At 38.6% G+C, this 23,835-nt stretch overlaps 4 protein-coding genes across 4 annotated transcripts; 1 reads left to right on the plus strand and 3 right to left on the minus strand.

The window, feature by feature from the left end:
• Positions 1-5,018: 5,018 nt before the first annotated feature.
• On the minus strand, positions 5,019-6,087 carry LOC103959918 (probable glutathione S-transferase). Its single transcript, XM_009372297.2, has 2 exons — positions 5,770-6,087; positions 5,019-5,363 (listed from the first exon to the last, which is right to left on the minus strand). The coding sequence occupies exons 1-2, from the start codon at positions 6,085-6,087 to the stop codon at positions 5,019-5,021; spliced, it is 663 nt and encodes a 220-aa protein (XP_009370572.1).
• A 5,314-nt stretch (positions 6,088-11,401) lies between these two features.
• On the plus strand, positions 11,402-13,214 carry LOC103959915 (protein ALTERED XYLOGLUCAN 9-like). The gene has a single exon (XM_009372294.3). The coding sequence runs from the start codon at positions 11,682-11,684 to the stop codon at positions 12,789-12,791; it is 1,110 nt and encodes a 369-aa protein (XP_009370569.2). The 5' UTR covers positions 11,402-11,681; the 3' UTR covers positions 12,792-13,214.
• Positions 13,215-14,337: 1,123 nt separating this feature from the next.
• On the minus strand, positions 14,338-17,069 carry LOC103959916 (expansin-A13). Its single transcript, XM_009372295.3, has 2 exons — positions 16,442-17,069; positions 14,338-15,216 (listed from the first exon to the last, which is right to left on the minus strand). Exons 1-2 carry the CDS (start codon positions 17,053-17,055, stop codon positions 14,907-14,909), a joined length of 924 nt encoding a protein of 307 aa, XP_009370570.3. The 5' UTR covers positions 17,056-17,069; the 3' UTR covers positions 14,338-14,906.
• Positions 17,070-18,957: 1,888 nt separating this feature from the next.
• LOC103959917 (protein REVEILLE 1) lies at positions 18,958-22,113 on the minus strand. Its single transcript, XM_009372296.3, has 6 exons — positions 21,769-22,113; positions 21,252-21,371; positions 20,915-21,026; positions 20,684-20,745; positions 20,141-20,539; positions 18,958-20,039 (listed from the first exon to the last, which is right to left on the minus strand). Exons 1-6 carry the CDS (start codon positions 21,793-21,795, stop codon positions 19,311-19,313), a joined length of 1,449 nt encoding a protein of 482 aa, XP_009370571.2. The 5' UTR covers positions 21,796-22,113; the 3' UTR covers positions 18,958-19,310.
• Between the last annotated feature and the right edge of the window lie 1,722 nt (positions 22,114-23,835).

Genomic DNA, 23,835 nt, shown 5'->3' on the forward strand with positions numbered 1-23,835 from the left:
TTATTTTGTTAAAATGACTGAATATTGTAAAGGCTATGAAATTGGCAGATTGAAAGATTTCGTATATTTCATTGACAAGAGTATTTTGTGCTTATGATCAAAACTGTTCATATTATGAATCATAATGTAAAGATCATCTATGTAAAAAATAAATTAAAACTAAGGTCGTTTAGTCAATCTATTATAGCAAATACATAGATGATTCATAATACTTTTACCAATACTGTTCATTTGTTTTTAAACAGTTTAATGACTAAACGACCTTAGTTTTAATTGTTTTTTTTTTTTTTAAATTTTGCAGAGGCAATCTTTATAAGGTGATTTATAATATGAACGGTTTTGATTATAAACACGAAGTTCTATAAATTGACAACGAACAATTTTGAGAAATTTTGAGTAGGAGTACCTAATCATCTTTGAGTAGTCAAGTATTGTTCTTTTATATAATACAAGATATATTACATATAATACCATATAATACTTCCTAATACTCCCCCTCAAGTTGGAGAGTGAATATTATGAAGTCCCAACTTGTCGCGCAGTGTCACAAATTGATCCTCCGCCAAGGCCTTCGTAAATAAATCTGCTAACTGGAAACATGTAGGTACATGTGAAAAACTAATCATTCCAGCTTATAGTTTTTTCTCGAACAATGTGACAATCAATTTCAATATGCTTCATTTACTCATGAAAAACGAGATTAGCTACAATATACAAGGTGACTTGATTGTCGCAAAATAACGGTGTGGGAGCCTTTTGCGGAACCTTTAAATCTTGCAATATACAGTGTCTTGTTTCTTGGATTTCCATGAGATGAGAGAATTTCTAAGAAAAACACAATACCCTATAACTGACCTTCTTGTGGCATGACAACCTCCCCTAATTGGAGTCACAAAAAGCCTTTAACTCAAGATTATCAAAGACAGGGAATAACAAACCTTGACCAGGAGTACTTTTGATGTACCTGAGAATTTGTAAAGCTGCATCCCAATGAGGTTTGTGAGGCTCATGCATGAATTGACTCAATGTGAAAACTGAAAAGACTATATCAGCCTGGTGATAATAAGATAAATCAATCATCCAACTAGTCTTCTTTACTTGGGGGGGATCATCTAACAATGCTCTGTCAGTGAGAGTGAGTTTCAAATTTTGTTCCATTGAAAATTTGTCAGGATGTGCCCCCGTAAGCCCAGAATCCTGCAAAATATCTAATGCATATTTTCTTTGATATCATAATAGAGTAAATCAAATGGATTATGAGTTGATATAAAACTTAAAGGAAACGGAAGTCTAGTTTGTTTGGCTATGGGACAAGCGTTACAATTATTATCAAAAGAAATATTATTCGAAAATAATGAGGGAAATACTAATTTAAGGCAAGTAGGTGAAGGATGTCCAAGTCGCATATGCCATAAATTGAAGGAATGGCAAACTTGATAGGAGACGGGCGTCCGTTGCAACAACAACATGTAATAAAGACCACCACGTTGCTTACCCGATCAAATCATCTTCCTCGTAGCCAAGTGCTACAAGACACAAAATGGCACAACAATTTAGAGAATCAGTGACTTGGCTAGCAAACATGAGATTTAAGTGAAAAAAAGGAACACACAAAACATTATCTAATGTGATATCAGAATTGAACGATATGGTGTCAAAGGAAATGATTGTGGATGAAGAGTCAGTGGGTAATTCAACAGTGGATATCTGTGAAGGTTTTGTTTTATTGAAAAGTGAAGAATCTAAGGTGGTGTGGTTGGTAGCCCCGCTATCTAGAATTCAAGGCTTTGTAAATATAGAATTAATAGAAGCAACAGTAAAATGGGATAGACCTGCAGCGTTTGCATAAACATTGTTATTACCAGAGGCATGGTTTAAATTTATCATGGATACAACGTGGGCCAACTGTTGAAGTTGTTCTGCTAAAGGTCTTTGCAAAGCATTTGATTGAGACATGTGCAATTGAAAGGGGGTAACTGCTGTATTGGCAGCAAGGTGATGACCATACGTTGCGTTGGTAGCAAGAAAAAATGACCCAACAACTACATTTGCAGCAAGGAAGGCAGCACGTGGGTTGTTGCTATGAGACCCACGTGAGTGAGGCTTGTTGATGTGTTTCTTGTCTTGGTTTCCCCTATAACTAGAATCCTCAATCCTATTCTTTATTCTACAGTTGTCTTCAGTGTGACCTCTTTTGTCACAAAACTTGCCATAATATTTTCGAGTCCTACAATTGTCAATTGTGTGTCCGTCTTTATCACAGTATTCACAGCAAAGATTCTTGAAAGAGGAATGGTTCGATCAACTTTGGACTGCAGCATCGATTAAGAAATTTTCGGTTAGTCCCAATGTCATTTGTCGTTGTGTTTTAGCTTGAATGACAAGTGAATAAGCTTGACGAACTTTAGGTAATGGTGCCATCATAAGAATGTTACTGCGAACTCCGTTGTAGACGTCATTGAGGCCAATGAGAAATTGCATCATCTGATTTTCTTCTATTTGCTCATTATGTGCCTTTGTTTGATCGCAGGTAAGAATGGGTCGATATGTCTCTAATTCATCCCAATGGCCTTTAAGTTTTGTAAAATAAGTCGAGATTGTCATGGAGCCTTGTGAGAGAGATGCGATGGACTTCTAAATTTGATAGATTGTTGGTGCATTCTTCTGTGAAAATTGATCTTTGAAATCTTCTCACACCTTTTGGGCGTTTTTGTCATGAACAACTCTTTTAGATAAATCAGATTCAACTGATTGAGCAAGCCATGATAAAATCATAGTGTTGCATTGACTCCAGAAAGCATATCTTTTGGTTGGTCTATTGATGAGGGGGGTTGAATAGAGCCATTGATGAAGCCAATTTTGTTCTTGGCTGTGAGAGCATGGATCACAGATGTACTCCAAGATGGATAATTGGGTCCATTTAATTTTTTTGAAACGGTCATATGACAGGGGTTGTCTGAATGATGAACATAGTATGGACCTGATGAATCCATGTCGATATTGTTATTGGTTTGATTATTTTGTGGTGGTTGAACTAATGTGTTTGACATGATGTTTGGAAATGATGATGGTTGAAATGTAGGCAATCAAGCACTAGAACCTTATGCTTTGCATACCATGTTAAAATGATTGAATATTGTAAAGGCCGTGAAATTGGCAAACTGAATAATTTCGTATATTTCATTTAAGTATATTGTACAGTATATACACCACTAAGTCAACTAAGGTCATCTCCAACTGATCCAACCAAATGGCCATAGGGCTAAAACTAGCTTGGAATAACACGAAAACCGTCTCCAACCAAGTATTAGGCCAAAGGGCTTGTGGGCCCCATCAACCAAAACCCCAAATCAGGCCAGGGGACTAGCCATTTCCAACCTCTAGCCTAGCCCTCCAGCGTTAGAATGTCAAGCTTCATTTTGTGGCAGGTGCAAGGAATACCACGCTTTCTTCGTTATTGTGGCAAGTGGCACTCAAAATATATCCAAAAACTTTTATTTTAATATGATTGTTTAATTTAATTAATCATATTAATTCAATTAAAATAATAAATTATTGATTAACCATATTAATTCAATTAAAATAATAAATTATTCATTGAAGGGGTTATGTTTGGCTTATGGCCAGTTGGCCCCTTTGGTTGGAGATGCAGTTTTTTGTCAAATGACTATATTTGGCCTATGACTCTTTAGCCCACTCGGTTGGAGATTGTATAAAATATTATCTGACACTGTTCATTAAAATATAATTTCTTGCAGGACTATAGGGATAAACATGACCATTTGGTTCTCCTTCGGTTGGAGATGACCTAATCAACCCTACATTAATGGCTAGGAATCAGTGTCCCATATTTAATGGGATTTGACTCAAACCTATCTAGGTAAATATAATACAAGATATATTACATATAATACCGTATGATATTTCCTTATATATTGTTTAGGAGAAGCAACAAAAGTTTACTCTTAACGCTAAAGCTTTTATAACCTCCTTTGCTGCCTTACATGTGGCCGCTTCATCCCTTGCCAGCTACCAAAAGAAACTTATTTACGAGAATATGTCACTGCTTTGTTTTTACTGTTAATAAAAGTTTATTAGGTGTTTTTCATTATATTAAGACCTTTTAATTTAAACCCCAAAATAAAATAGCTATCAGACAACCTTTCCCTACTGATATTGGGAAGTTTTGGAACTTGTAGATACTGAGATATGAAAGCCTCGATCGATTGACAGTCACGGCGCCGAAAGGAGAGAGCGCCATTTGAGAGTAGGAGGTAGGTTGGGTATGACGGGAGGGAGGAAACTTTCATAATATTCAAATTATCCTTCTTTCATTAAGATTTTAAAAATAAATAAATAAATTCACGTAGTGGGATTATAGGCGGTTACATTCATTATTTATAAATATATATTTTAATGAAAAAAACAACTATTTTTAATTAAGTAAACAAAAAACAACAAAATTTGTTTTGTAAATTACGTTATTGCTCTTAACTTTTTTATTATGATAGAAGACTAAATAGTTTTTTTACTCACTTTTAGTTGACAAAGAAAATCCTATTGATATGTAATTTAGATAAAACAATAATAAAAAAATAAAAAAAAAGTCAACTCCACACGCATAGACGGTTGACAAGAAGCTAGTACAAAATAAAAGTAGAATAAAATGTTCAAGTTATGTATGTCGGTATAAAAGAAACATAATAATACAGCAAACTTATCTAACTTCAAATATTGTAGCATGTTAAAAAAAAAAAAAAAAAACTACAGAAAAACAATGCAACATTTTTTAAATACAAGCTATACGAAAAGGCACTGGAACATTGATCAAGAAGTGTGCCCGGAGAAGACTGATTTTCCTATTCTCTACTCTATCGCGTACATCACAGCAACTGATCAAGAAGAACGAAAATTATTATTTGTTCCTTATTTTTAAAATTATCGGAACGGAAATTAAGAGTCCAAGTACACAATGTACTAGTAAATCGGATCATCAACGATGTCGCGATTTTCGATCTCTATTCCATCCCCATCATTTTTTTGAGGTTGATGACGAATTCATAGATTTTTTCTGGGTCTGGGATGACTTTGGCTACTGTCTTTCTCTGCATGCACCTATTAATCCAAGCTGATAACTTTGGTGTGTGGTCTTCAACCTTGAAGTTTCCAAATTTTTCGAATGCAAGGAACCAGCTCGTTATAGCGATCGTTATGATGTCAACGAAACCAAAGCTATCGCCACCGAAGAAATCTTTGTCCCCAAGAACTTTCTCTAGCTGCTTTAAGACTTCGATGAAGTCTTTTATAGCCACCTCTTGTGCTTCTCCTTTGGTCCTCCATATATTGCCTCCTGCATCGAACAGCTTCATGCATACAAGAATATCATGAAGTCAGTACATTTATACGTGCACACTATAATTAAGATCATCAAGTTTGGTCATCAAATAATATGACATTACTACTATGTTACTTGTTAAAAATAGAGAAAGTTTAGGATAAGTTCATATTTGAATGAATATAAATCTAATTTTTGTTCACCAATAGTGTGTGTGTGTGCGCGCGTGTGTGTATAACATCATCGTGTAACTAACTGCTAGAAATAAAGAAGATTCAAAGTGGGAGTTGAATACATAAAAAATGCGGGAGTTCATTTAGTCAATAAAAATTTTGATAACAGCAAAAAAATTGATCGAGGGGAGGACTAATCAAATCTCTCAAAAGTTGAAAGTTAAAATTTGATGACAAAAAAGTACATAAAAACATACTAACCTTCTTGTCAACGTAGTCTACCCAGAACTTGGCCTGAGAACGAGCATAAGGGCACGATGGGAGCAATGGTGGGGAAGCCCAGGTCTCTTCAATGTAGCCGACGATGATGCTTGACTCACACAATGGTTTTCCTTTGTGAAGCAACACGGGCACCTTGGCGTAAACTGGGTTGGATGTGAGCAGCAGTTCACTCTTGCCTCCAAAGAGATCCTCAGCTCTTTCTTCATATTTGATGCCCTTTTCCTCCAAGGCAATCTTCACCCTCATGCAGTACGGGCTAGCCCAGCAGTCCAAGAGAACAACATCTTCTGTCGCCATCTTTATCGACTCTCTCTTGTGTATATGATTGTCTTGAGTTTGTGGTATCACACAATGAGGAAGATGTGGAGGAATTTATAGGGTGTGTGTGTTCTTAATTAATTACTTGTCAATTAGGAGATTGAATTTTCGATGTTTTTAATGCCTAGCTATGAGGTGTTCTTGTTTTGCCCTTCAACGAGAGGCTACATTCTTGTAAGTTTGTTAGTTTAATATGTTAAGTAGCGTCCGGTGTTTTCAATTTGGAGCTAACTATGCTTCAACAAAGCCCTTGTCCTATAGTTTGGAGTGTAGCTAGAAAGCCGGCTCATAGGAAGTTTTTTGGCCCTGTTTGGCAGATCGGATAAAGGATCGGATAGGATTAGTTATATGGACCCGGGTGTTTGGCGTTCACTCGTACTAAATAAGCACCGGATTAATTTAACCGGTCGGATAGGATAATACGGTATACACCCGCTTAATAAAACCAACCAAAATGTCCGGATTATTTAGTCGGGGAAGAAGAATATGGGAGAGAAAGGGAGGGAGTTTGGGGGGGTGTGGCGGAGAGAGCTGGGGAACAATTATTTGGGATTCTTCTATCGTCGGGGAAGAAGAAGGGAGAGAGAGGGAGGGTGTTTGGGAGGTGCGGAGAGACCTGGGAACAAAAAAATGATTTCATTTTTTTTAAAAAAAAAATTTTAAAGTTTGATGCCTCCTATCTAGTATAATATCAAACACAGTATAAATAATACGGTCACTAGTCCGATACTGCACCAAACACCCGACTAATTTAGTCAGTACTATCCGGTGACTATTTATCCTATCCGACAAAAATAGTCAGTACAGTCCGAGCTGCCAAACGAGGCCTTTAGGTTTAACTAGAAATTTATACCCCGCATATTGCTGCGGGATTAGAAATTGTATGAAGGATTATGTTTAAAAGATATATAAAAGATTGTGTCATAGAAGATTAACCATTTACATTGAAAACATTACATAGAATTTTCCATATAAAAGATTTGATCGGTACAGTCTACATACACAATATCAGAATCAGAGTTCCTTGCAGTGTACCCAAATACTACTTAAAGCACGCACATGGCATCCTTAAATTATGTATGTGATCATGAAATCCTGCTAAACACATTTGCACACAAATTTGTCAAATTGCAAACCTCGTTGTGTTCCATGTAAACAATGACTGCAAGTCTGCTGATATATTCATAGTCATGCTGAAATACGTAAAGAAAACCCCATTTTAGTTCATACCAAATTATGGGAGTAGAATTCTCTCCCCTCTTTTTTTTCCTTTTCCTTCCCTTCCCTCCTATTTGAACGGTCACAGTTAAGTCACGTCAACATCTTATATTAATTTTTTATAGCAAGAGAAAGACAAAATAAAAGAATGTAAGAGAGAGAGATGGAAAGAGAAGGGAATGGAAGCCTAGTCCTTTTTTAGCCATTCCCTGCAAAAGCTTCCATTTTCAATAGGAGTAGGATTCTCTCTTTTCTTTTTTTTCCCTCCTCTTCTATTTGAACGGTCACGATTAAGTCACGTCAATATTTTATATTAATTTTTTATAGCAAGATAAAAACAAAATAAGAGAATATGAGAGGAACGGATGAAAGATGATGAAAAAAGAAAAGAGAATCCTAGTTCTTTTCCATAACCTATCTAGGATCTAGCTAATCCCAGTATTCCAGGTGGTTTTACAAATCAAGATAAGTGAAAAATCATGGGCCCTACCTTCATGAAGTACAGGATTTTTTTTTTTTTTTTTTATTTTTTTATTTTTGGGGAAACTGAAGTATAGGTTATTGGGCTTAGGCTGCATTTCTTTTGTCATTGGGCTCTGCTCATGTGAATGGATGTTACAACTGAACACAAAGTTATAAAAGGTTTCTAGTTTTCTCTTGTTACAGTCCATTATTTCAGCCCCCTACATAGCTCCATGCCTGTTATATCTTGTATTTATAAATTCTCACGAGTTGTAGAAAGTTTATAACTCAGTTGATTACAAACATTTATCTTTTGTACTTGATTTCAAGTTTGATTCTCTTTCCTTTAAAGTTCACTCAACTTAGAGGTCGGCTAGTATGAAAAATATAAAATGTTCACATAAGCTAAGAGGGATACGTATGATCTCGATCGTATTTAATAAGAAGCGTATCGAATACTCCAGTTATGACCTAAAAATTCACTAAATTAAGAAGAAGATAATGGATTGAAAAGCCCAACATGGCCCCAAAGATGAAGTAGCCCAACATAAAAAAATGACAAACAATATTTATCAATATATCTGCACTATTAATAGATTTCTCATTGTCAACCAAAATCTTATAAAATTACTATTCTATCTTTAATCAAAACTGAACATAAATAAAAAAACATGGACATAAATGTAATATCACACAACATTTTATTTTTATTTTTAAAAGCCTCGCGTACCTGTAATTCTAACATATATTTAATTAAAAATAAAAAATAGACCTATCTCCGCTCTCCCCGCTCCCAGTTCTCTCTCACCCTCTTCCTCTTTCCTTCTATTTTAAGAACGAAAATAAAAAATGATCATACACACTTTATGTGTTGTCATATGCTAGTATATAAAGAGAGACGGTGAAAAGAGTGAAGATTTCATAATACCTAAATTATCCTTGTCACTGGTCTTCTTCTTGGCGTGGTGTCCAAGTGCTGAAGCTTGCTTCCATTAGGTCTCAGGTTCAATGGCTGGTGTCCGTTGAGATGGTGAGTTCGATGATGGTCAAGCATGTGTATATGTATGCGTGTGGTGGCAGAGAATTGAGCCAACTTTTGAGAGAGTTTTTTTATTTTTATTTTTTATTTTTATCATTTCCCATAAATTATCCTTGTTCCATGAAGATTTCAAAAAATATATATCACAAAAAAACTCACATATTGAGACGGTAAGTGATTACGTTCATTATTTTTCAAAATATATTTTAATAAACATAATAATATCTAAAATAAGTAAAATTAAAAACCAAGTGCACCTCTATTTATTCCTCACAAATTACCTACTGGGATAAGTGAAAAGATGGAGAAATTTTTAGTTGTGACGGGAATACGGATGATACACCATGTGTTTTTATGCAAGTGGTGGAAAATTTTAATTTTTAAGTTATTAACCCTTTAACACACATAACCCACCATTTATATAGGAACACGTGGTGTATCACCTCGTGTGACGGTCACACTGAAAAATCTCTCGAAAAGACGAAAGTTTTATGTGTTATTTTGCCACGTGGGTGCCACACACACAACATGAATAGAAAAATTAACGGAAATAATGTTAGAGAATAAAGTTAAACACACAAATATATGATTTAGAGGGAAAGGGATCCTTCGAGGATCCTTTTCCTAGGAATCTTAGGGATTTCGCAATCGTATCCGTTTATTGTACATTATGAGGTCAATTTTCGTTAGGTACTATTTATATTTGAATTTTAAATTTTAAATAATTTCTGATCGCATGATGTACGATGAATGGACACGATTGCGGTATCCCTAGGATTCTGTTGATCCTAAAACTACCTAGCCTATGTGGCGCGTAGGCCAAGTAATTAATAAGTTAACTACGTCATTCGGTTGTGTGCGGGGCGTGCCAACTCGTCAGCTGAGTTCTGCCAGGGAGTAAAATATGTTGATGTGGCTTTGGGCGCGTTGCTGATTTCTTAATATCGCAACTGCAGCCGAGGAAGGAACATGTCTCGGCCGTCGGGTTCTAGAGCCTGAGACAAGGCTGCTATTTCTGCGGTTCTAGAGCCTGAGACAAGGCTGCTATTTCTGCGAAGTTCAACATCAAATTCAGCTTTCAATGTGTCAAACGTAGTAACCTGGTAACACCTCACTTCGCCGAGAAGGTTGATGAGATGACATCTACCAATAAGGACTCGAAAATCCTTGTCGACCGAGACTTGGATAAATAATCAGTCGTTCTCGAAGTAGTGTTGTTTATCCAAACTGAAGGTGCTCCTTAATCAGCTAATTCTACGGCTCTAATGTTGTTTATCCAAACTGAAGATGTCGTTGGTTGCCTTTATAGTGCTGTTTATCCAAACTGAATATGTGTTGGTGAGAAGAAAGGGGAGAAGACAAAATCTCAAAGGTTGTTGAAAAACTTTGCACTTGACAATTTGTGTGTTGAATTGGAAGGGGCTTTAAATATTGCCTACGACTCTGTATTTATAGCATCCATACTTTTTTGCTTGAAACGGCCTGATAATTTCGTAGAAACCAACTGAAACTCAAACTCGTAGGATGAAAGACTGATATGTGGCATAGGCTAAAGCCTATCTTCCAGATGGCTGACTTTTCAATCAAAATAAAAACCTAATCCAAGCTTATCCCATCATGACCAAAAACCTAGCCTACCTAAGCTTCTTAGCTTATCATAATTCCATCACCCATCCATGCATCCTGATCCCGTTTAATGAATTTCAAATTAAGGCATATACTTATCCAATTTGCTACTGGAACTTATCCTATCTGCAAGTTAACTCTGCATGCATGAAGACCATGCACCCCAACAATTCTATCCAACCCCCATGCTAATATATCCACTATCCAGCCGTGACCATGCATGAAGGTCATATGCCTATATTCCATCATCCTACGAATCAATCGAGATTTAGACAAATATTAGGTTTAAATAATTTAATATATTACTAAGAGATAATATCATGATTAAAATCACAATATACACTTGTGAGGAGTATAGAATGAGAATTTTGGAGTGCCAATAACACTTCCCAATAACAATTGAAAATCATTTCAAACACTTTGTCATTCAACGGTCTAAAATTTTGCTGACTCAATGGTCTTGATTACTTGGACCGATGATATAATTTTGGGTCCAAACAGATCCCTAGGAAAAGGATCCGGCGAGGATCCTTTTCCGATTTAGAGGGCAAGCTGAAATAAAATAAGTTTCGGGAAGTAAAGTAGGACCCAAAAACGAACACAGATCCTCTCCGGATCTGTGCAACCGGAGCCCGGGGATCAATAGATCCGAACCATTGAAATTTGATTCAACGACTATAATTATTATAACTTTTAGGAGAGCCCCTTGTTTGTAGTCGTTGAATCAAATTTTAATGGGGACGAATCCAATTATCCTCGGGCTCCTGTTGCACGGATCCTGAGAGGATCTGTGTTCGTCAAAAACACTTTTAGTGGGCACACCTGTCATTAAGCATAAAATTAAGAAACCTCTAAATGTGAAATAGGCACAAAATCTTTCTCTATTTCAATTTGGTCCCCCATCCCCCACCCGCACCCCAACCCAACCATCAGTGCTCCTTATTGTCTGACATTCGACCCCTTCGATAGCGAGACGAGTCACATCATTCTTCTTCCGTAAAATACACACAAAACACAACCCAACACCCACTCACCTCCTCCTCCTTCTTCGTTCTCTCTGTTTTGTTGCCGCTGCAACGTTCCTCTCAGAGCCGGTCGATAAATTTACAGTCAATTTTGTACAGCAATACGCAGAAAATACAAGATTGATTAATTCGCAAGGCACCGAAAATTCAAATATTTTCTGGTCCGATTAGATGTTTGATCTGATGAGAAGAGTAACTGTAGTATGATAGGAGCTGTGCAATTAGGGGTGTTGGCTGCGTGCGTCGTCGTTTTGGTCCCAATGGCCATGGCCGGATACCATCTCAGCCGCAACAAGATGCTGTTCTTCAGCGGCGCTCTCTTCATCACTCTCGCCATCGGCGTCCACCTCACCCCTTACTTCCCCACCGTCAACGACTTCGTCACCACCGTCTCCTCCGTCGTTGTCTTCGAGAACCGCCGCGACTCCTGCCTCTCCCACCTCCACGACGTCGTTTGGGAGGTAACCCCTTCCCCCAATTTCAACCCCCTCGACAACAACACCGTCAATTACGACAAGTCGTGGGCTTGGGCTTCTTCCTCCGCCGTTTCTGCATGTGGGTTTCAGAAGCTGGGTCGTTTCGACGCCTCCGATCTGCTCAACGGCTCGTGGGTCGTGGTGGCCGGAGACTCTCAGGCGAGGCTGGTGGCGCTTTCGCTATTGAGTCTGGTTCTGGATTCTGGGCCTCTGGAGATGGTGAACAAGGATCTGTTCAAGAGGCACAGTGATTATCAGATTGTGGTGGGTGAGATCGGGATGCGATTGGATTTCATCTGGGCTCCTTACACTGTGAATTTGACCAATCTGGTGACGAAATTCAAGCGAAATCGGAACTTCCCCGATGTGTTGGTGATGGGTTCTGGGCTATGGCACATGCTGCACTTCACCAACGCTTCAGATTTCGGTGTTCAATTGCAATCACTCAGGAGGTCTGCGGCGTCCTTGTTGCCAGTTTCGCTGGAGACCGGCTCCAATAAGCCGGAAACCAGCTCGGCTTCAGGCTCTGGTTCGGCCCGGAGGCCGCACTTGTTCTGGGTTGGCATGCCCACGTTGATAAACTCAATGTTGAATACGGAGGAGAAGAGGGAGAGGATGACTGATGCAATGCGTGGCGAGTATGATAAGGAGCTTCAAAAGAGTAAGCTTATTCGGCAAGCCGGCGGTCCCCTTTGGTTACTGGACATTGAGTCCCTGAGTTGGAATTGCGGGGTTCGATGTACGGTCGATGGAATGCATTATGATATGCCTGTTTACGAAGCAGTGCTGCACATCATGCTCAATGCATTGCTCATCGAGTCTCACCAGAAGCTTTGATTTGATTCTTTTTTGTTTTCTCTTGGTATATGTCCTGTTCCGGTTCGGTGGTTTGATTTCATACGGGAGAGCTTTTGATTCATGGGGGAAGTCGGTTGGCTCCTTTGCTTCCTACTTTTATCGTGCATCTTCGGTTTCTGCCAGGTTTTCTCTCTTCGCCCCGGATTAACTCAGTATAGTTTATGTGAGATAGTAATTGAGATTGAAATTCATTTGTATCTTCATTGCATTTATATAAATATTGAATCTACTTACACGTATTGTGTAGTCTATACTCAAGACAATACACATCCGTTGTTGAATCATTCAAAAGGAGCTTCCTGGATAGAAAATACATGCTCCTTTTCACACTTTTTGTAGATTATAGTGGACACGAAAATTTTTGTTGTTTTGCTTCTATTGTGCTTTCTTTGCTAGCTTTAACCCCGGAGCGAGTTTATGGTTTTGCACCATGTTTTGAATAGTTGTGAATGTATGGGCCCTTCACCTTTCTGCTACTGATTGTTACTTATGTTCTGCTTTTATTCTTAAGGAATCCAATGCTCATGAAGCTTGTAGTGTTTACCTGTATGCGAGGTTTATGCAGTAGGCATCCATAGAAGTAGCTGCTCTCTTTACGAAAAGTTATGAAACTTGTTAGATAAAGTGTACTCTAAGTAAGCAAGCTAAATAAGTATATAGAGAACACTAGTGATACCTCCCAAAATACTACAACATGACAGATTGCTTGCCTGCAAGTATGACTGGATGCTTGGAACTTGTATGTTATCCCATTCTTCGGGCTAGGTTGAAACGAACTTACGAAATTAATCTGTTAGAAAGATGATGATTGCCATTCAGGAAGCGTTTGGTTTTTCCTTTCTATATTGGGGATGATCAAGAGAAGAACAGAAAGACAAAGGGGAAAACTATTCATCCCGAAGAATAATTCTTGTATTGAAACCTAGTAGTTGGACTTCATTTTGAGAATGGGTTGCGTGGGGGAGGGGTTAATCCTAACGTGTTCGCATTTAGGGTCTTTTTCTTAAACCGGTAAGAGAAAACAGTCGACGATCTCTGGTTACCATAGGACCTTGCGAACGACAAGCAGGTTGAAGTCTGTTACGATTGAGAGAACATGTTCGTGTAGATTTTTTCAAAAGTTTTGTTGACGAGTCCATCATCGCTTGTGCTGAGTAAATTCTGTGGTGTTTTCTGGTGTGCGCGTAACATGTTCTGCTTCTGGTGTTGTATCTGTTGGACAATGTAATTGGTTCTTTCAACTCTCTGTAAGATTCTTGTTCTGTGGATGAATTTAAAGTACAGGTGCTTAATATTCGAACTGACTCAAAGTTTGATGATTACTGATGTGTTTTGGGATGACCGGAAATGGGAGCGGCTCCGACTCCTCTTCGTGTCACTCTAATTCCAGGTTAGTAAGTGAATATGTCATTAGGTTCGTTCGTTGGAGTTAGCTGCTGCAAATTTCTGCGAATATTGCACGTAGCCGTGAATACGACGAGAACAAGTTAGTTAGGGGTGCACCCCTTGTGACCAGCAAGCACAATTGCAAACACGCCTAACAAAACTAGATTAAACCCGAAGAGGAAAATTCCGCAAGACATTTGAACCATGGATCAATCGACCATAAGCAGAACAAAGAAATTTATCACTACTGCAAAATATACTCTTGCCTGCACACCCTGCCGCTATCAGACCACTGAATTCATCTCCCGAGACCCGCAAGCCGCTACCCTAGCAACCGGAGCAGTTCTAGCCCAATCCCCTATCACCGTCCCTAGCTGGTCTCGCATCATTACACCCAGTCGACACTTATTGAACTATAATAATTCTATAGCATGCCCTGAGCATCAGCATGACACCATAATCCGGAAGGAACCTATACCTCAAGCATCTCGGTTTACTTTCCGGGGCCTTTTGATAGTTAAGCTTCGACACACATCTCTGTACAACATCATCTGCAATTTAACTATATTTTTCCTACTGAAAGAAAGTAGAATAAACATAGGATAGTGCTATTCACACTCATTTTCACTTCCTACACACCCTTGTTAATTTTGGCCATTGATCTTCTTTAATTTATTCGATCTTGCACTATTTCGTCAAATGGTGCTTTTAAGACTCAAACTGCTTTCCTTCAAAGGTCTGCCCAAAGTTCCAAGCCTTGGGAGCAACATTGTAAGATGTAATTGTGCGGCCATCACTGCTTGTGACCTCGAAAGAAAGAGGTTGGTTCAGTAAATCAGCACTTACATGCCAGTTTTGGCCCCAATTCCGTCCCATTGGAAGCCAACCGGTTCTTGAACCCTTGACCTTCACCGCAACTATGTCTCCAGCACCAGCAACATTGCTGATGAGTACTGATATAAAGATGTTAGAACCATCTATGGTGAAACGAATTCCTCCTTCCTTTCTACACTTGATCCTATTTAAAACAAAATGATCAAGAACAAGCGGAATAAATCTCAGAATGACAGAAGTCAGGTCAGAGATTCAAACATAAATGCCAAAGCATCGCAACAAATGCTGATCCAACCATGCACATGCATGCACTTGTACACAACACATACACTCGTTTATTCATTGAGAATGGACATCACAAGTTCTGCCTCTTAAATTTTATCTGCGTTCCTACAAAACAAATACCAAAACTCTACAAAAGGACTACAAGAACACTAACAATTGGATAAGGAACTTTAAACTTCCATGGACCTTTAGACTCAATTGTTAAAAATGCGCTACAAGAACACTAACAATGAACTACTCAAGCACTACAAAGATACTACCAAAAAACACCACAGATGCACTACAAAGACAGTAAACAAAGAACTTTCAAATGATGCATCGTATCCTATAGGCTAATTCCAAATTTGCGTCACAGAAGCGGTGTTACTAGCAGTTAATCAAAATTAATACCAATTGGGCAGATACCATCACCATTTTCAGCTGTTTTAATTAGATACAAACCTTGTTTTAATTTTTAATTTTTAATTTTATTACAAGCATTATCACTATTATAATCTATACTAACGGAAATGGGAGAGTATGAACCAGGACGCAATGGGTTAACGAGGAACACTTTATCCACCACTTTGCACAAACCTTGTTTGCATGGTAGAGACAAGTTGCTATTCTAATGCTACCATTTTCAAACGTTTTCTTTTTCTCGAAGAAGAGGACCAGCTGGCGGATTCGCCACGGCATTCGTCATTCCGAGGCCAAGAAGTCTCACAGAGGCAGCCTCCTTTGGCCACCATCGTGTGATTCACCAACGCCAAGAAACAAACCTAGACGCACCGTGTGAAATACCAGCCTGAAATTCGTCCCAACAATTGAACCACCCCGCAGCGGTTACCATTTTCAGTAGTTATAATTAAATTTTTTAAACGCCAACAACTGAATCACCCCATGGTGGTGGTTACCATTTTCAATAGTTTTAAATAGATTTTTATGTGCCAACAACTTGGTGTTGAATCAAATTCACCATTTTCAATTGTAATTTTCAAACATTATTTTCAATTATAATTCACATTTAAGACACCAAAAGCATTCTATTTTGACAACATAGGAAAAATAAATAAATAAAAATAAAAGAGTAAAGTAGAATGCAACAAAAATGGATGCCGAAGCGTGAAAGCAGAAGGACCAACCTGCGATACTGGACGGCCATATTGCCAGCCTTCCAAACAGCGATCTTCTCAAAGGCCTCGATGGGCAACACCAAGTGCTTGTTCGGAGAGTTGCAGTGGCCCCCACCCTCCGCCATGAGTCCGTAATTCGGTGCGCAGAAGTTGGTCGCCGTCACGATGATCGACGTCCCCGGAATGCACCATCGGGTGTCCTCCACGCACCGGACCTCGAAGCATGCGCCGCAGATCTGGCCCCGCTCGAACAGCGCCTCGCTCAGCCCCACCGTCGCCAGCCCGTACCCGGCCTTCTCGAGGTCTCCGTAGCCGCACGCGCCGCCCACCTTGTCGCGGGGGTCAGAGGCGGCATAGTAGGTGGCGCGTGCGGAGCTCCAGTCGTAGAGGGAGGAGGAAGCGGTGGGGAAGGAAGAGGAGGAGGAGTGGAAGTGGGAGAGGGCGGTAGAGGTGAGCGCGAGTGGGAGGAGGAGGAGGAGGAGCAGGGGGAGAGCTGCCGGCCACATTTCTGGGCTTGTTTGTTTGAATGTCGTCGGCTTTTTGTTGTCGGTGTTATTAATTCGCTTTCTTCTTGAAGGAAGGATTAGTGTGAGTAAGAGAGTGACCCAGAGAAAGAGAGACATAGTGACTGCAGCTGCTGGTAAAGACGGAAAGATAAAAACTTTTTCTTTTTTTTCTTTTTTTTTTTTTTTTTTTCTTTCAAATGATATTATTTACCGTTAAAATGTGAGCTAATCTTATAATATGCTAGTAATAACACGTTCAATTCTCACCAAATATCTCACTTACAGGTAAACCAAAATACCAAAAGACATTTTGAACTTTTTATTTATTTACAATGGTGGGGTTGGGGTAGGTAAATCTGCAAGGAGCGTTTTGAAATTAGCAAAAAATAATGGGGGTAATATTGGTTCAAAAGTTGGATTTCTGATGCGCTTCATTTATGAGGAATTTGAATACCACCTTAGTATCAAGAATCCAATTCCCCAAGTTTAAGAGTTTTGATTCTTCATTTTAGGTGGAGAACAGATGGACTTAACCTCACAATAGGTTAGCAATTGAAACACTCTGATCTTGGTGTCTGAAGGACAAAGAGATGGTCACGTGTTGGTCGACACTTGAGGGTAACGCAAGCTATTTAATGAATGCATATGCCGAAAACATGTGAAACATGCATATAATTTTTGCACTTAACCACGCAATATAATATTCAAGTACAAACCTTAACCAAATATAAAAATCAACTGCCAACAATTTAAAAGTGATGATGCATGACATGTTCATAGCATACTACTAATTCAAAATACAAGTGGAAGGAATACTAGAATGTGCAATTACAAGAGATGTCCTACACAGAGAGGAGGACACAAATTCACTAATATGAGCATAGTCTGAAATATCGATAATATCAACGAAATATCGAGGATATTTCAGTTTTTTCAAATCACGGAAATTTCGGAACATATTCATGTACATATCGTACAAATATCGACAATATCGACGATAATATCGGAAAATATCGATGTCGATAATTTCGCTCACACTTCAGCAATATTTTATCAAAATATTTGTTTAATATCGCTAAAATATCGAAAATATTGATGTAAAGGAAGGGAAAAAAAGGGAGGGAAAAAAAACACAAAGGTGATTTGATCCCCTCCCATTTTACTCCTCCAACACCTTAACCACAATATATCACTTATGTTTTAGTTATAATATGCTAAAATATTTATATTTATATGAGTGGCATGTTAACAATTACATGCAAAATTATTTTGGGGATTTATCATTTGATGAATACTCTTCACAATAAACTTACTCTACACATAGAGATGATGAAGATAGTGAAAATTTTGAACCTCATAGGAACTTTATGTGGTACTAAATCACTCATGTATCTTACCATGCAATGTATAAAGTGTAAAATATTGTAGTAAATCATTATATATAAATGATTATGGTGTGTTTAATCTTTTTTTCATTAATTACTACATATTTTCTACACTCACAGTTAAATCCATCATGTAATGCATTTCGTTCTAATTTTTTTTGATAAACTAATAGATAATTGACTAAATAAACACTTCTAGGCGTGAGACCTAAGAGAAATGCTAATAACAATTCTGTTATTAAAATAGGGATTGCAACTAATTATCTATAATTAATTTAATTAATTGTCACGGTACTAATAACAATCCCCTTGAACCCGAGCCCACTAGGCGTGAGACCTAAGAGAAATGAGGCTTAAAAAGGCCCAAGAAAAGCCCAATGGGCTATTTTTGACAGACTGAATTGTCAAATGCTCTCTTATGCATAAACTTTTGAACATTTACATTCTCATAATCGAAGACGGTGATATGGCAAGTATGAGCTTGAAGACGATTCATTAAAGCAGCAGCGTCATGTCCGTGACTAACTAATTTGAGTCGTTATTCAGCTTAGCAAGTCAATTAGGCGTTTGACTTTGGGAGGGGTGATAAGGGCGTCATGTAAAATCTCGTTTAAAGAAATTCACAGTTACAAACAAGGAAGTGAATGAGAATTAATAATATGAAAGCTTTAGTACCAAGTCCTGGGTGTAAACAGTAAAACAAGGAGATACAAGTAATGGCAAAGTAGCCTTTTAAAACAGTGGGAGGTCAAAACCACCACTTCTTATCATATTAGAATTTCCAAGGCCAAATGAAAGCTACTACTGGCTGCATTCAATCTGAGTCATCCACCAGTGGCAGCTCAAAAACGATAAACGTCGTTGTCAACCATACGCTAACGGCACACGAACATGTTCCTAACTTGTTCTGTGAAAAAAGGGCAGGGCCTCGAGTCTTGACTAACACCAGAAAACTCTACAAGGAACCCCAATACCGGCAGGAGGGCACTAAAAGGAAAGGCGGACTCTTTTCCCATCCCTGTCCTCACTTGCCATTGTTGAGGACTTGGCGTCTCTCTCGGCCACACATCTTTTGTACGGGACAAATCCTTTTCTATACTTTCCGGTGCTTGCTCTTAATACCGAGAAGGCGGAGTTTGCACTCACCTTGAATTGAAGAACCGAGTTTGGCTCTCGTTCTTTGTCAGAAACATGTCGATCGCCCTGTGTCTCAACTTCTTTGTCACGAATTTCGTCATCACTGGCTGTTCCCGCATCTGAACCGGTACAAGAACCTTCCCTCTCAACTTTCTTAGAATCAACATCTTCATTCACTGGCTGCTGCTGCATATGGAATGGAATAAAAGGCGGACATATGTTCCACCATGGTACAGGATAAGCATTAGTACCAGATTCTACTACATTTGAGTTTTGATTCTGAAATTGCATAAAGTAGATGCCTTGATGTCTGCCATAGGGAAAATTATCCCAAACGTGTTCTACACTCCCGGATGCAGATTCCATATCTGTATGGTTACATGGTAATGATGTCTGCACAGGTTTCTCCTCTTGCACATCAGAAGGCAGTGATTTAGAATCCCCCGCAGCTCGAGAAGATGGTCTGTGGGAGTCTGTGACTAATACAGTCCTTCCAAAGAGCTTAAGGGTTCGGGCAGATGCCTCCTCAGCTGAACCTCCACTAGCATCAACATCATCCGTGGCAAATAACTCGAGCTTCTGGACATTTTCAGCAAACACAACCAGTAGAGTATCAACATCAAATAAAAGGCTTATTCTTTTTGAAAATTTGAAAGATATGCCAAAGAACAAGCATATACCATTTTTAATTGCTTGTTAGGAAGCGAGCAATTGTTAATTGTAGATCCGCTTTCCTCGAGTGATGGGTTGGGCTCAGAAGGAATTAAGTTCCCACTATTGACACCAGCAGCAGATGAATCAGGGGATAAACCATCACTAGGTGTACTTGAATCAGTTGAACCCATTGCATCTGAGCCAATCACAGATAAGACTGACTTTGGAGATTGGTTTTCTTGCTCCAAAACAGATAAATTTGGAGATGTGGACATTGCTGACTGCTCTACAGTGGAGGTCTCTTTATTAAGAGGGTGTACAAGTTTTCGGGGATAAGGACGCATTGGCTTCCTCTTTGGTCGCGGAGGAGGTATGTCAATGGGCTCTTCTGAGGCTGTGTTTCCACCATTCGGGTCACGAGCAACCTACAAGAGAGAACCGAGGAGTCAGAATAAACATCAAGCAGGAAAGCATGGACCCTTCAAGTACGGTTTACATGCCTGGAGTCAACGAAATTGAACTTACATTAATCGATGGGGATATAGATATTATGGTATAAGAGCATAAACCTTAGAAAAGAATTTTTGAGCATGACTTCGAATCTGAACTGCAGTCTTTGTGACAACATGGTCTGTCATCAAAACAGAATATTTCAGCAGACAGCAGATAGATCATAGATGTTCCTTAAAACAAGAAATCAAATATGCTCAAACCAACAAGTGAGATGCAATCTCATCCAACTTTTTATGGCCGAGACTTAGTAATAAATTGCTTGTTGACGCTTTTCATACAAAATTTACCTTCAATCTTTCGCCAGGCACGACCGTAGAGCTTTAAAGCTTCAAGGAATTTCTTATGCTCTTCCTCAGTCCATCTCTCTCTCTGTTTAGTGATTGTGTATGGTTTTCTCACCTATTAAAATCCAAAAAACAAAAGGCAAGTGAATAAAGCTTGTCTTAGAACAATTACTCATGATTCTAAGTCCTCTATTGGAGTTGGTCTCACAACAACTAATCATGATTTTGATCAACAAAATAACCTGCAGATGTCGGTTAGGCCGGACGCTGGTTAGAAAATGCGATTACGAGACAGATAACAAAGTAAAATAGAAACATTGAGACTGCAAAAGATTAAAACCTTGGGAGTAAAGTCGTTTCCACTAGAGAACTGATCATCCTTCAACTGGACCCCACCAGCACTCACTAAGATCCCATTGCTAGCTGAGACAACACCATCTGAACCAGTACCAAACTCATCCTACATAAAAAGCAATACATAATTAAAAATCTACCATAAATATTAAAAACTTCAACAGTAAAAATTTCCACAAGGAACCGTACAGATTCAGAAAAAGGGTTCTTTCAATTCATCTCCCCCTTCAAAGAAATACCAGAAATTCTCCAAATTCAAATAAATTCATAAATTCAAATCCTAAGTTTATACATAATTAACAGTCCAAACTAAAAGTAAATCCCAATAGCAGTTGGTGGATTTCAACTCCTGCTCCTGCCGTAAGCGTAGCTTAAAGTAATAATATCGCTTTTAATAAAAAAAGGCAAATCCCTACGGAATTCGATGACCCATAGAAAATTTCACTGAAACAGGGTCCGCAGGTTATAATATGAGATAAATTCAGTAATATGTGGATACATACTTGAGCAGCCATGTCTGAAGATCCCATTAAGCAACCCACCAAGCAAAGTAGACCTCTTCCTCAACTCTCCGCGATACGACACCGTTTCTCCTTACTCCTTGAGCTTGCAAAAACCACAGCAAAACCTTGTCTTTTTCTTCCCCACACTCATACACCAGGAAAATACTCATAAATCTACACTCTTTCGGTTCAACCACCCGGTTCTCTGAGCTCTCCGGTCCATTTCTTAAAACTTGACTCTCACAAAAACCCCTCCATGCCTCCTACAGCTCCCCGGTCCTCAAAAATTGGAGTCGATTTCTTGCTTCCGAAAAGGATACAAGGACTGGGTTTCACTTGGATGGCAGAAACGGCAAAAACCCAAGTGATAAAAATACTGAAAAAATAAAGAAGGAGAAGGCAAATGAGGAGGAGAGAGGAAGCTCTAGAGAGAGACTGTATTAGAGGGAGAGTGGTGAATAGTGTGTGCGATGAGAAAAATAGAAGAAACCAGGAGGTGCCACGTCAGAATCGTCGTTGTTTTTTATCTCTTTTTGGATTTGTTTTATGTATTTTTAATTTTAATTATTTTTTTGTTTTGGTGAGAAAATAGAAAGCTCGAGAATTCCATGGAATCTTGTGGCTGTCGATGAAGGAGGCGGTCGGCACGTGGCGGGCGTCTGTCTTGACTTCCTCCGCTGGGTGCGAGAAAATTCAGCCACCACTGGATAATTACGCCACCAGATACCAGAAGCTCTACTCGCAGCGGAAACACTACAGCTACTGTACTCGCGCTTTTATGGCTCACACGTCACTTTCTTTATCAGCCAACTCACTTCTTTCTCCAAAAGTTTCCAAATCATCATTCAGTTTAGATAATTTTGAGAAAGAAAAATTCCAAGTCATCATTCATTTATCTTTCTTCAATTTTTATTTGGTAAGTACGAACGATTTTTTACACTAAATTATACTAAAATAAAGGAAAACAGTTTGAAGTTAGAATGTTGTGGGTTAAAAAGAATGTTATAATAACATGGATTGAGATCTCGTGTTCAAAACAGGAAAACCAAGAAATCTTAAAACCTTAGACAACACATAAATTACTTAAAAAGTAATTATCAACAGTAGGATGTTTTTTCCGCTTTATCGATATTGCTAAAAACCAACTAAGCTTGCCCCAGCTTGACAATTCCTTTGATTTGCTTACTAAGGCCTAGCTTACTAGAAGGAAAAAAAAAAAAGGATTTTGGATGGTTAAGAGATGGATAAAGAGATTCAGGCCGTTTAAGTTTTTAAAATTAATATTGAGTGGTTCGGATTTTTCATTTCATAAGTTCTGGATACATAAATCTAGATATATATCAATCTTAAAGATGAATTTCAAGTGTGAAATTGTACGTACCCTACGTCACTACGGGCACCAAGAAGGTGGAGCAACCATGAATCAGCATGTGAAGGAAAAAAAAATTTCCAAAATAAAATAAAAAATAAGATAGTTCCAGCTAAAAATTAAAATTAAAAAAATAAAAAAAAAATGAGAAAAGCTGCGAATGATATTTTGTGGTGTGGGATAAACGCTAAAATATCTCGCACCCAAAATAGCAAGCGAGTGGGACAGAGAAACAAAAAGGTAGGCCAAGAGTTGTGGATTACGTAAAAAATCCAAATTAATAATTAAAAAATAAAGAAATATAAAAAAATATAAAAATAAAAGAGATGAGGTTGAAACTGAGGAGTTTTGGTGCACTTTCTCTTTCTATATGCGCTTTTGTCCACGTCATCTCCACTGACCGCCCCAAATTCTATTGTCCGCGGGCACGTGTGCAGGAGCGAAACGATGCTTCTAGGCCGTAGCTGGGCCCCATCCCCATGGCTAATAACAGTAAATCGTTTTTGTCCACAAGTTTTGGAGGGTGTTTTGGTAAATTCGACAAGCTGCCATGTGTCGCAGAACGTGGACGGCTCCAGGCAAGCATTCAACGAGAGGCTCAAGATCTTTCTATTAGATATTCGCTTTGTGGCTGAAATGGGAGTTGAAATTTCTGCATCCACTTTTTTGTGTGGCATTTTTATGACGTCACTATTTTA

The sequence above is a fragment of a genome, unplaced genomic scaffold, assembly GCF_019419815.1.
Source record: "Pyrus x bretschneideri cultivar Hongxiangsu unplaced genomic scaffold, Pyrus_bretschneideri_v1 Contig71, whole genome shotgun sequence".
Taxonomy (NCBI): Eukaryota; Viridiplantae; Streptophyta; class Magnoliopsida; order Rosales; family Rosaceae; genus Pyrus; species Pyrus x bretschneideri.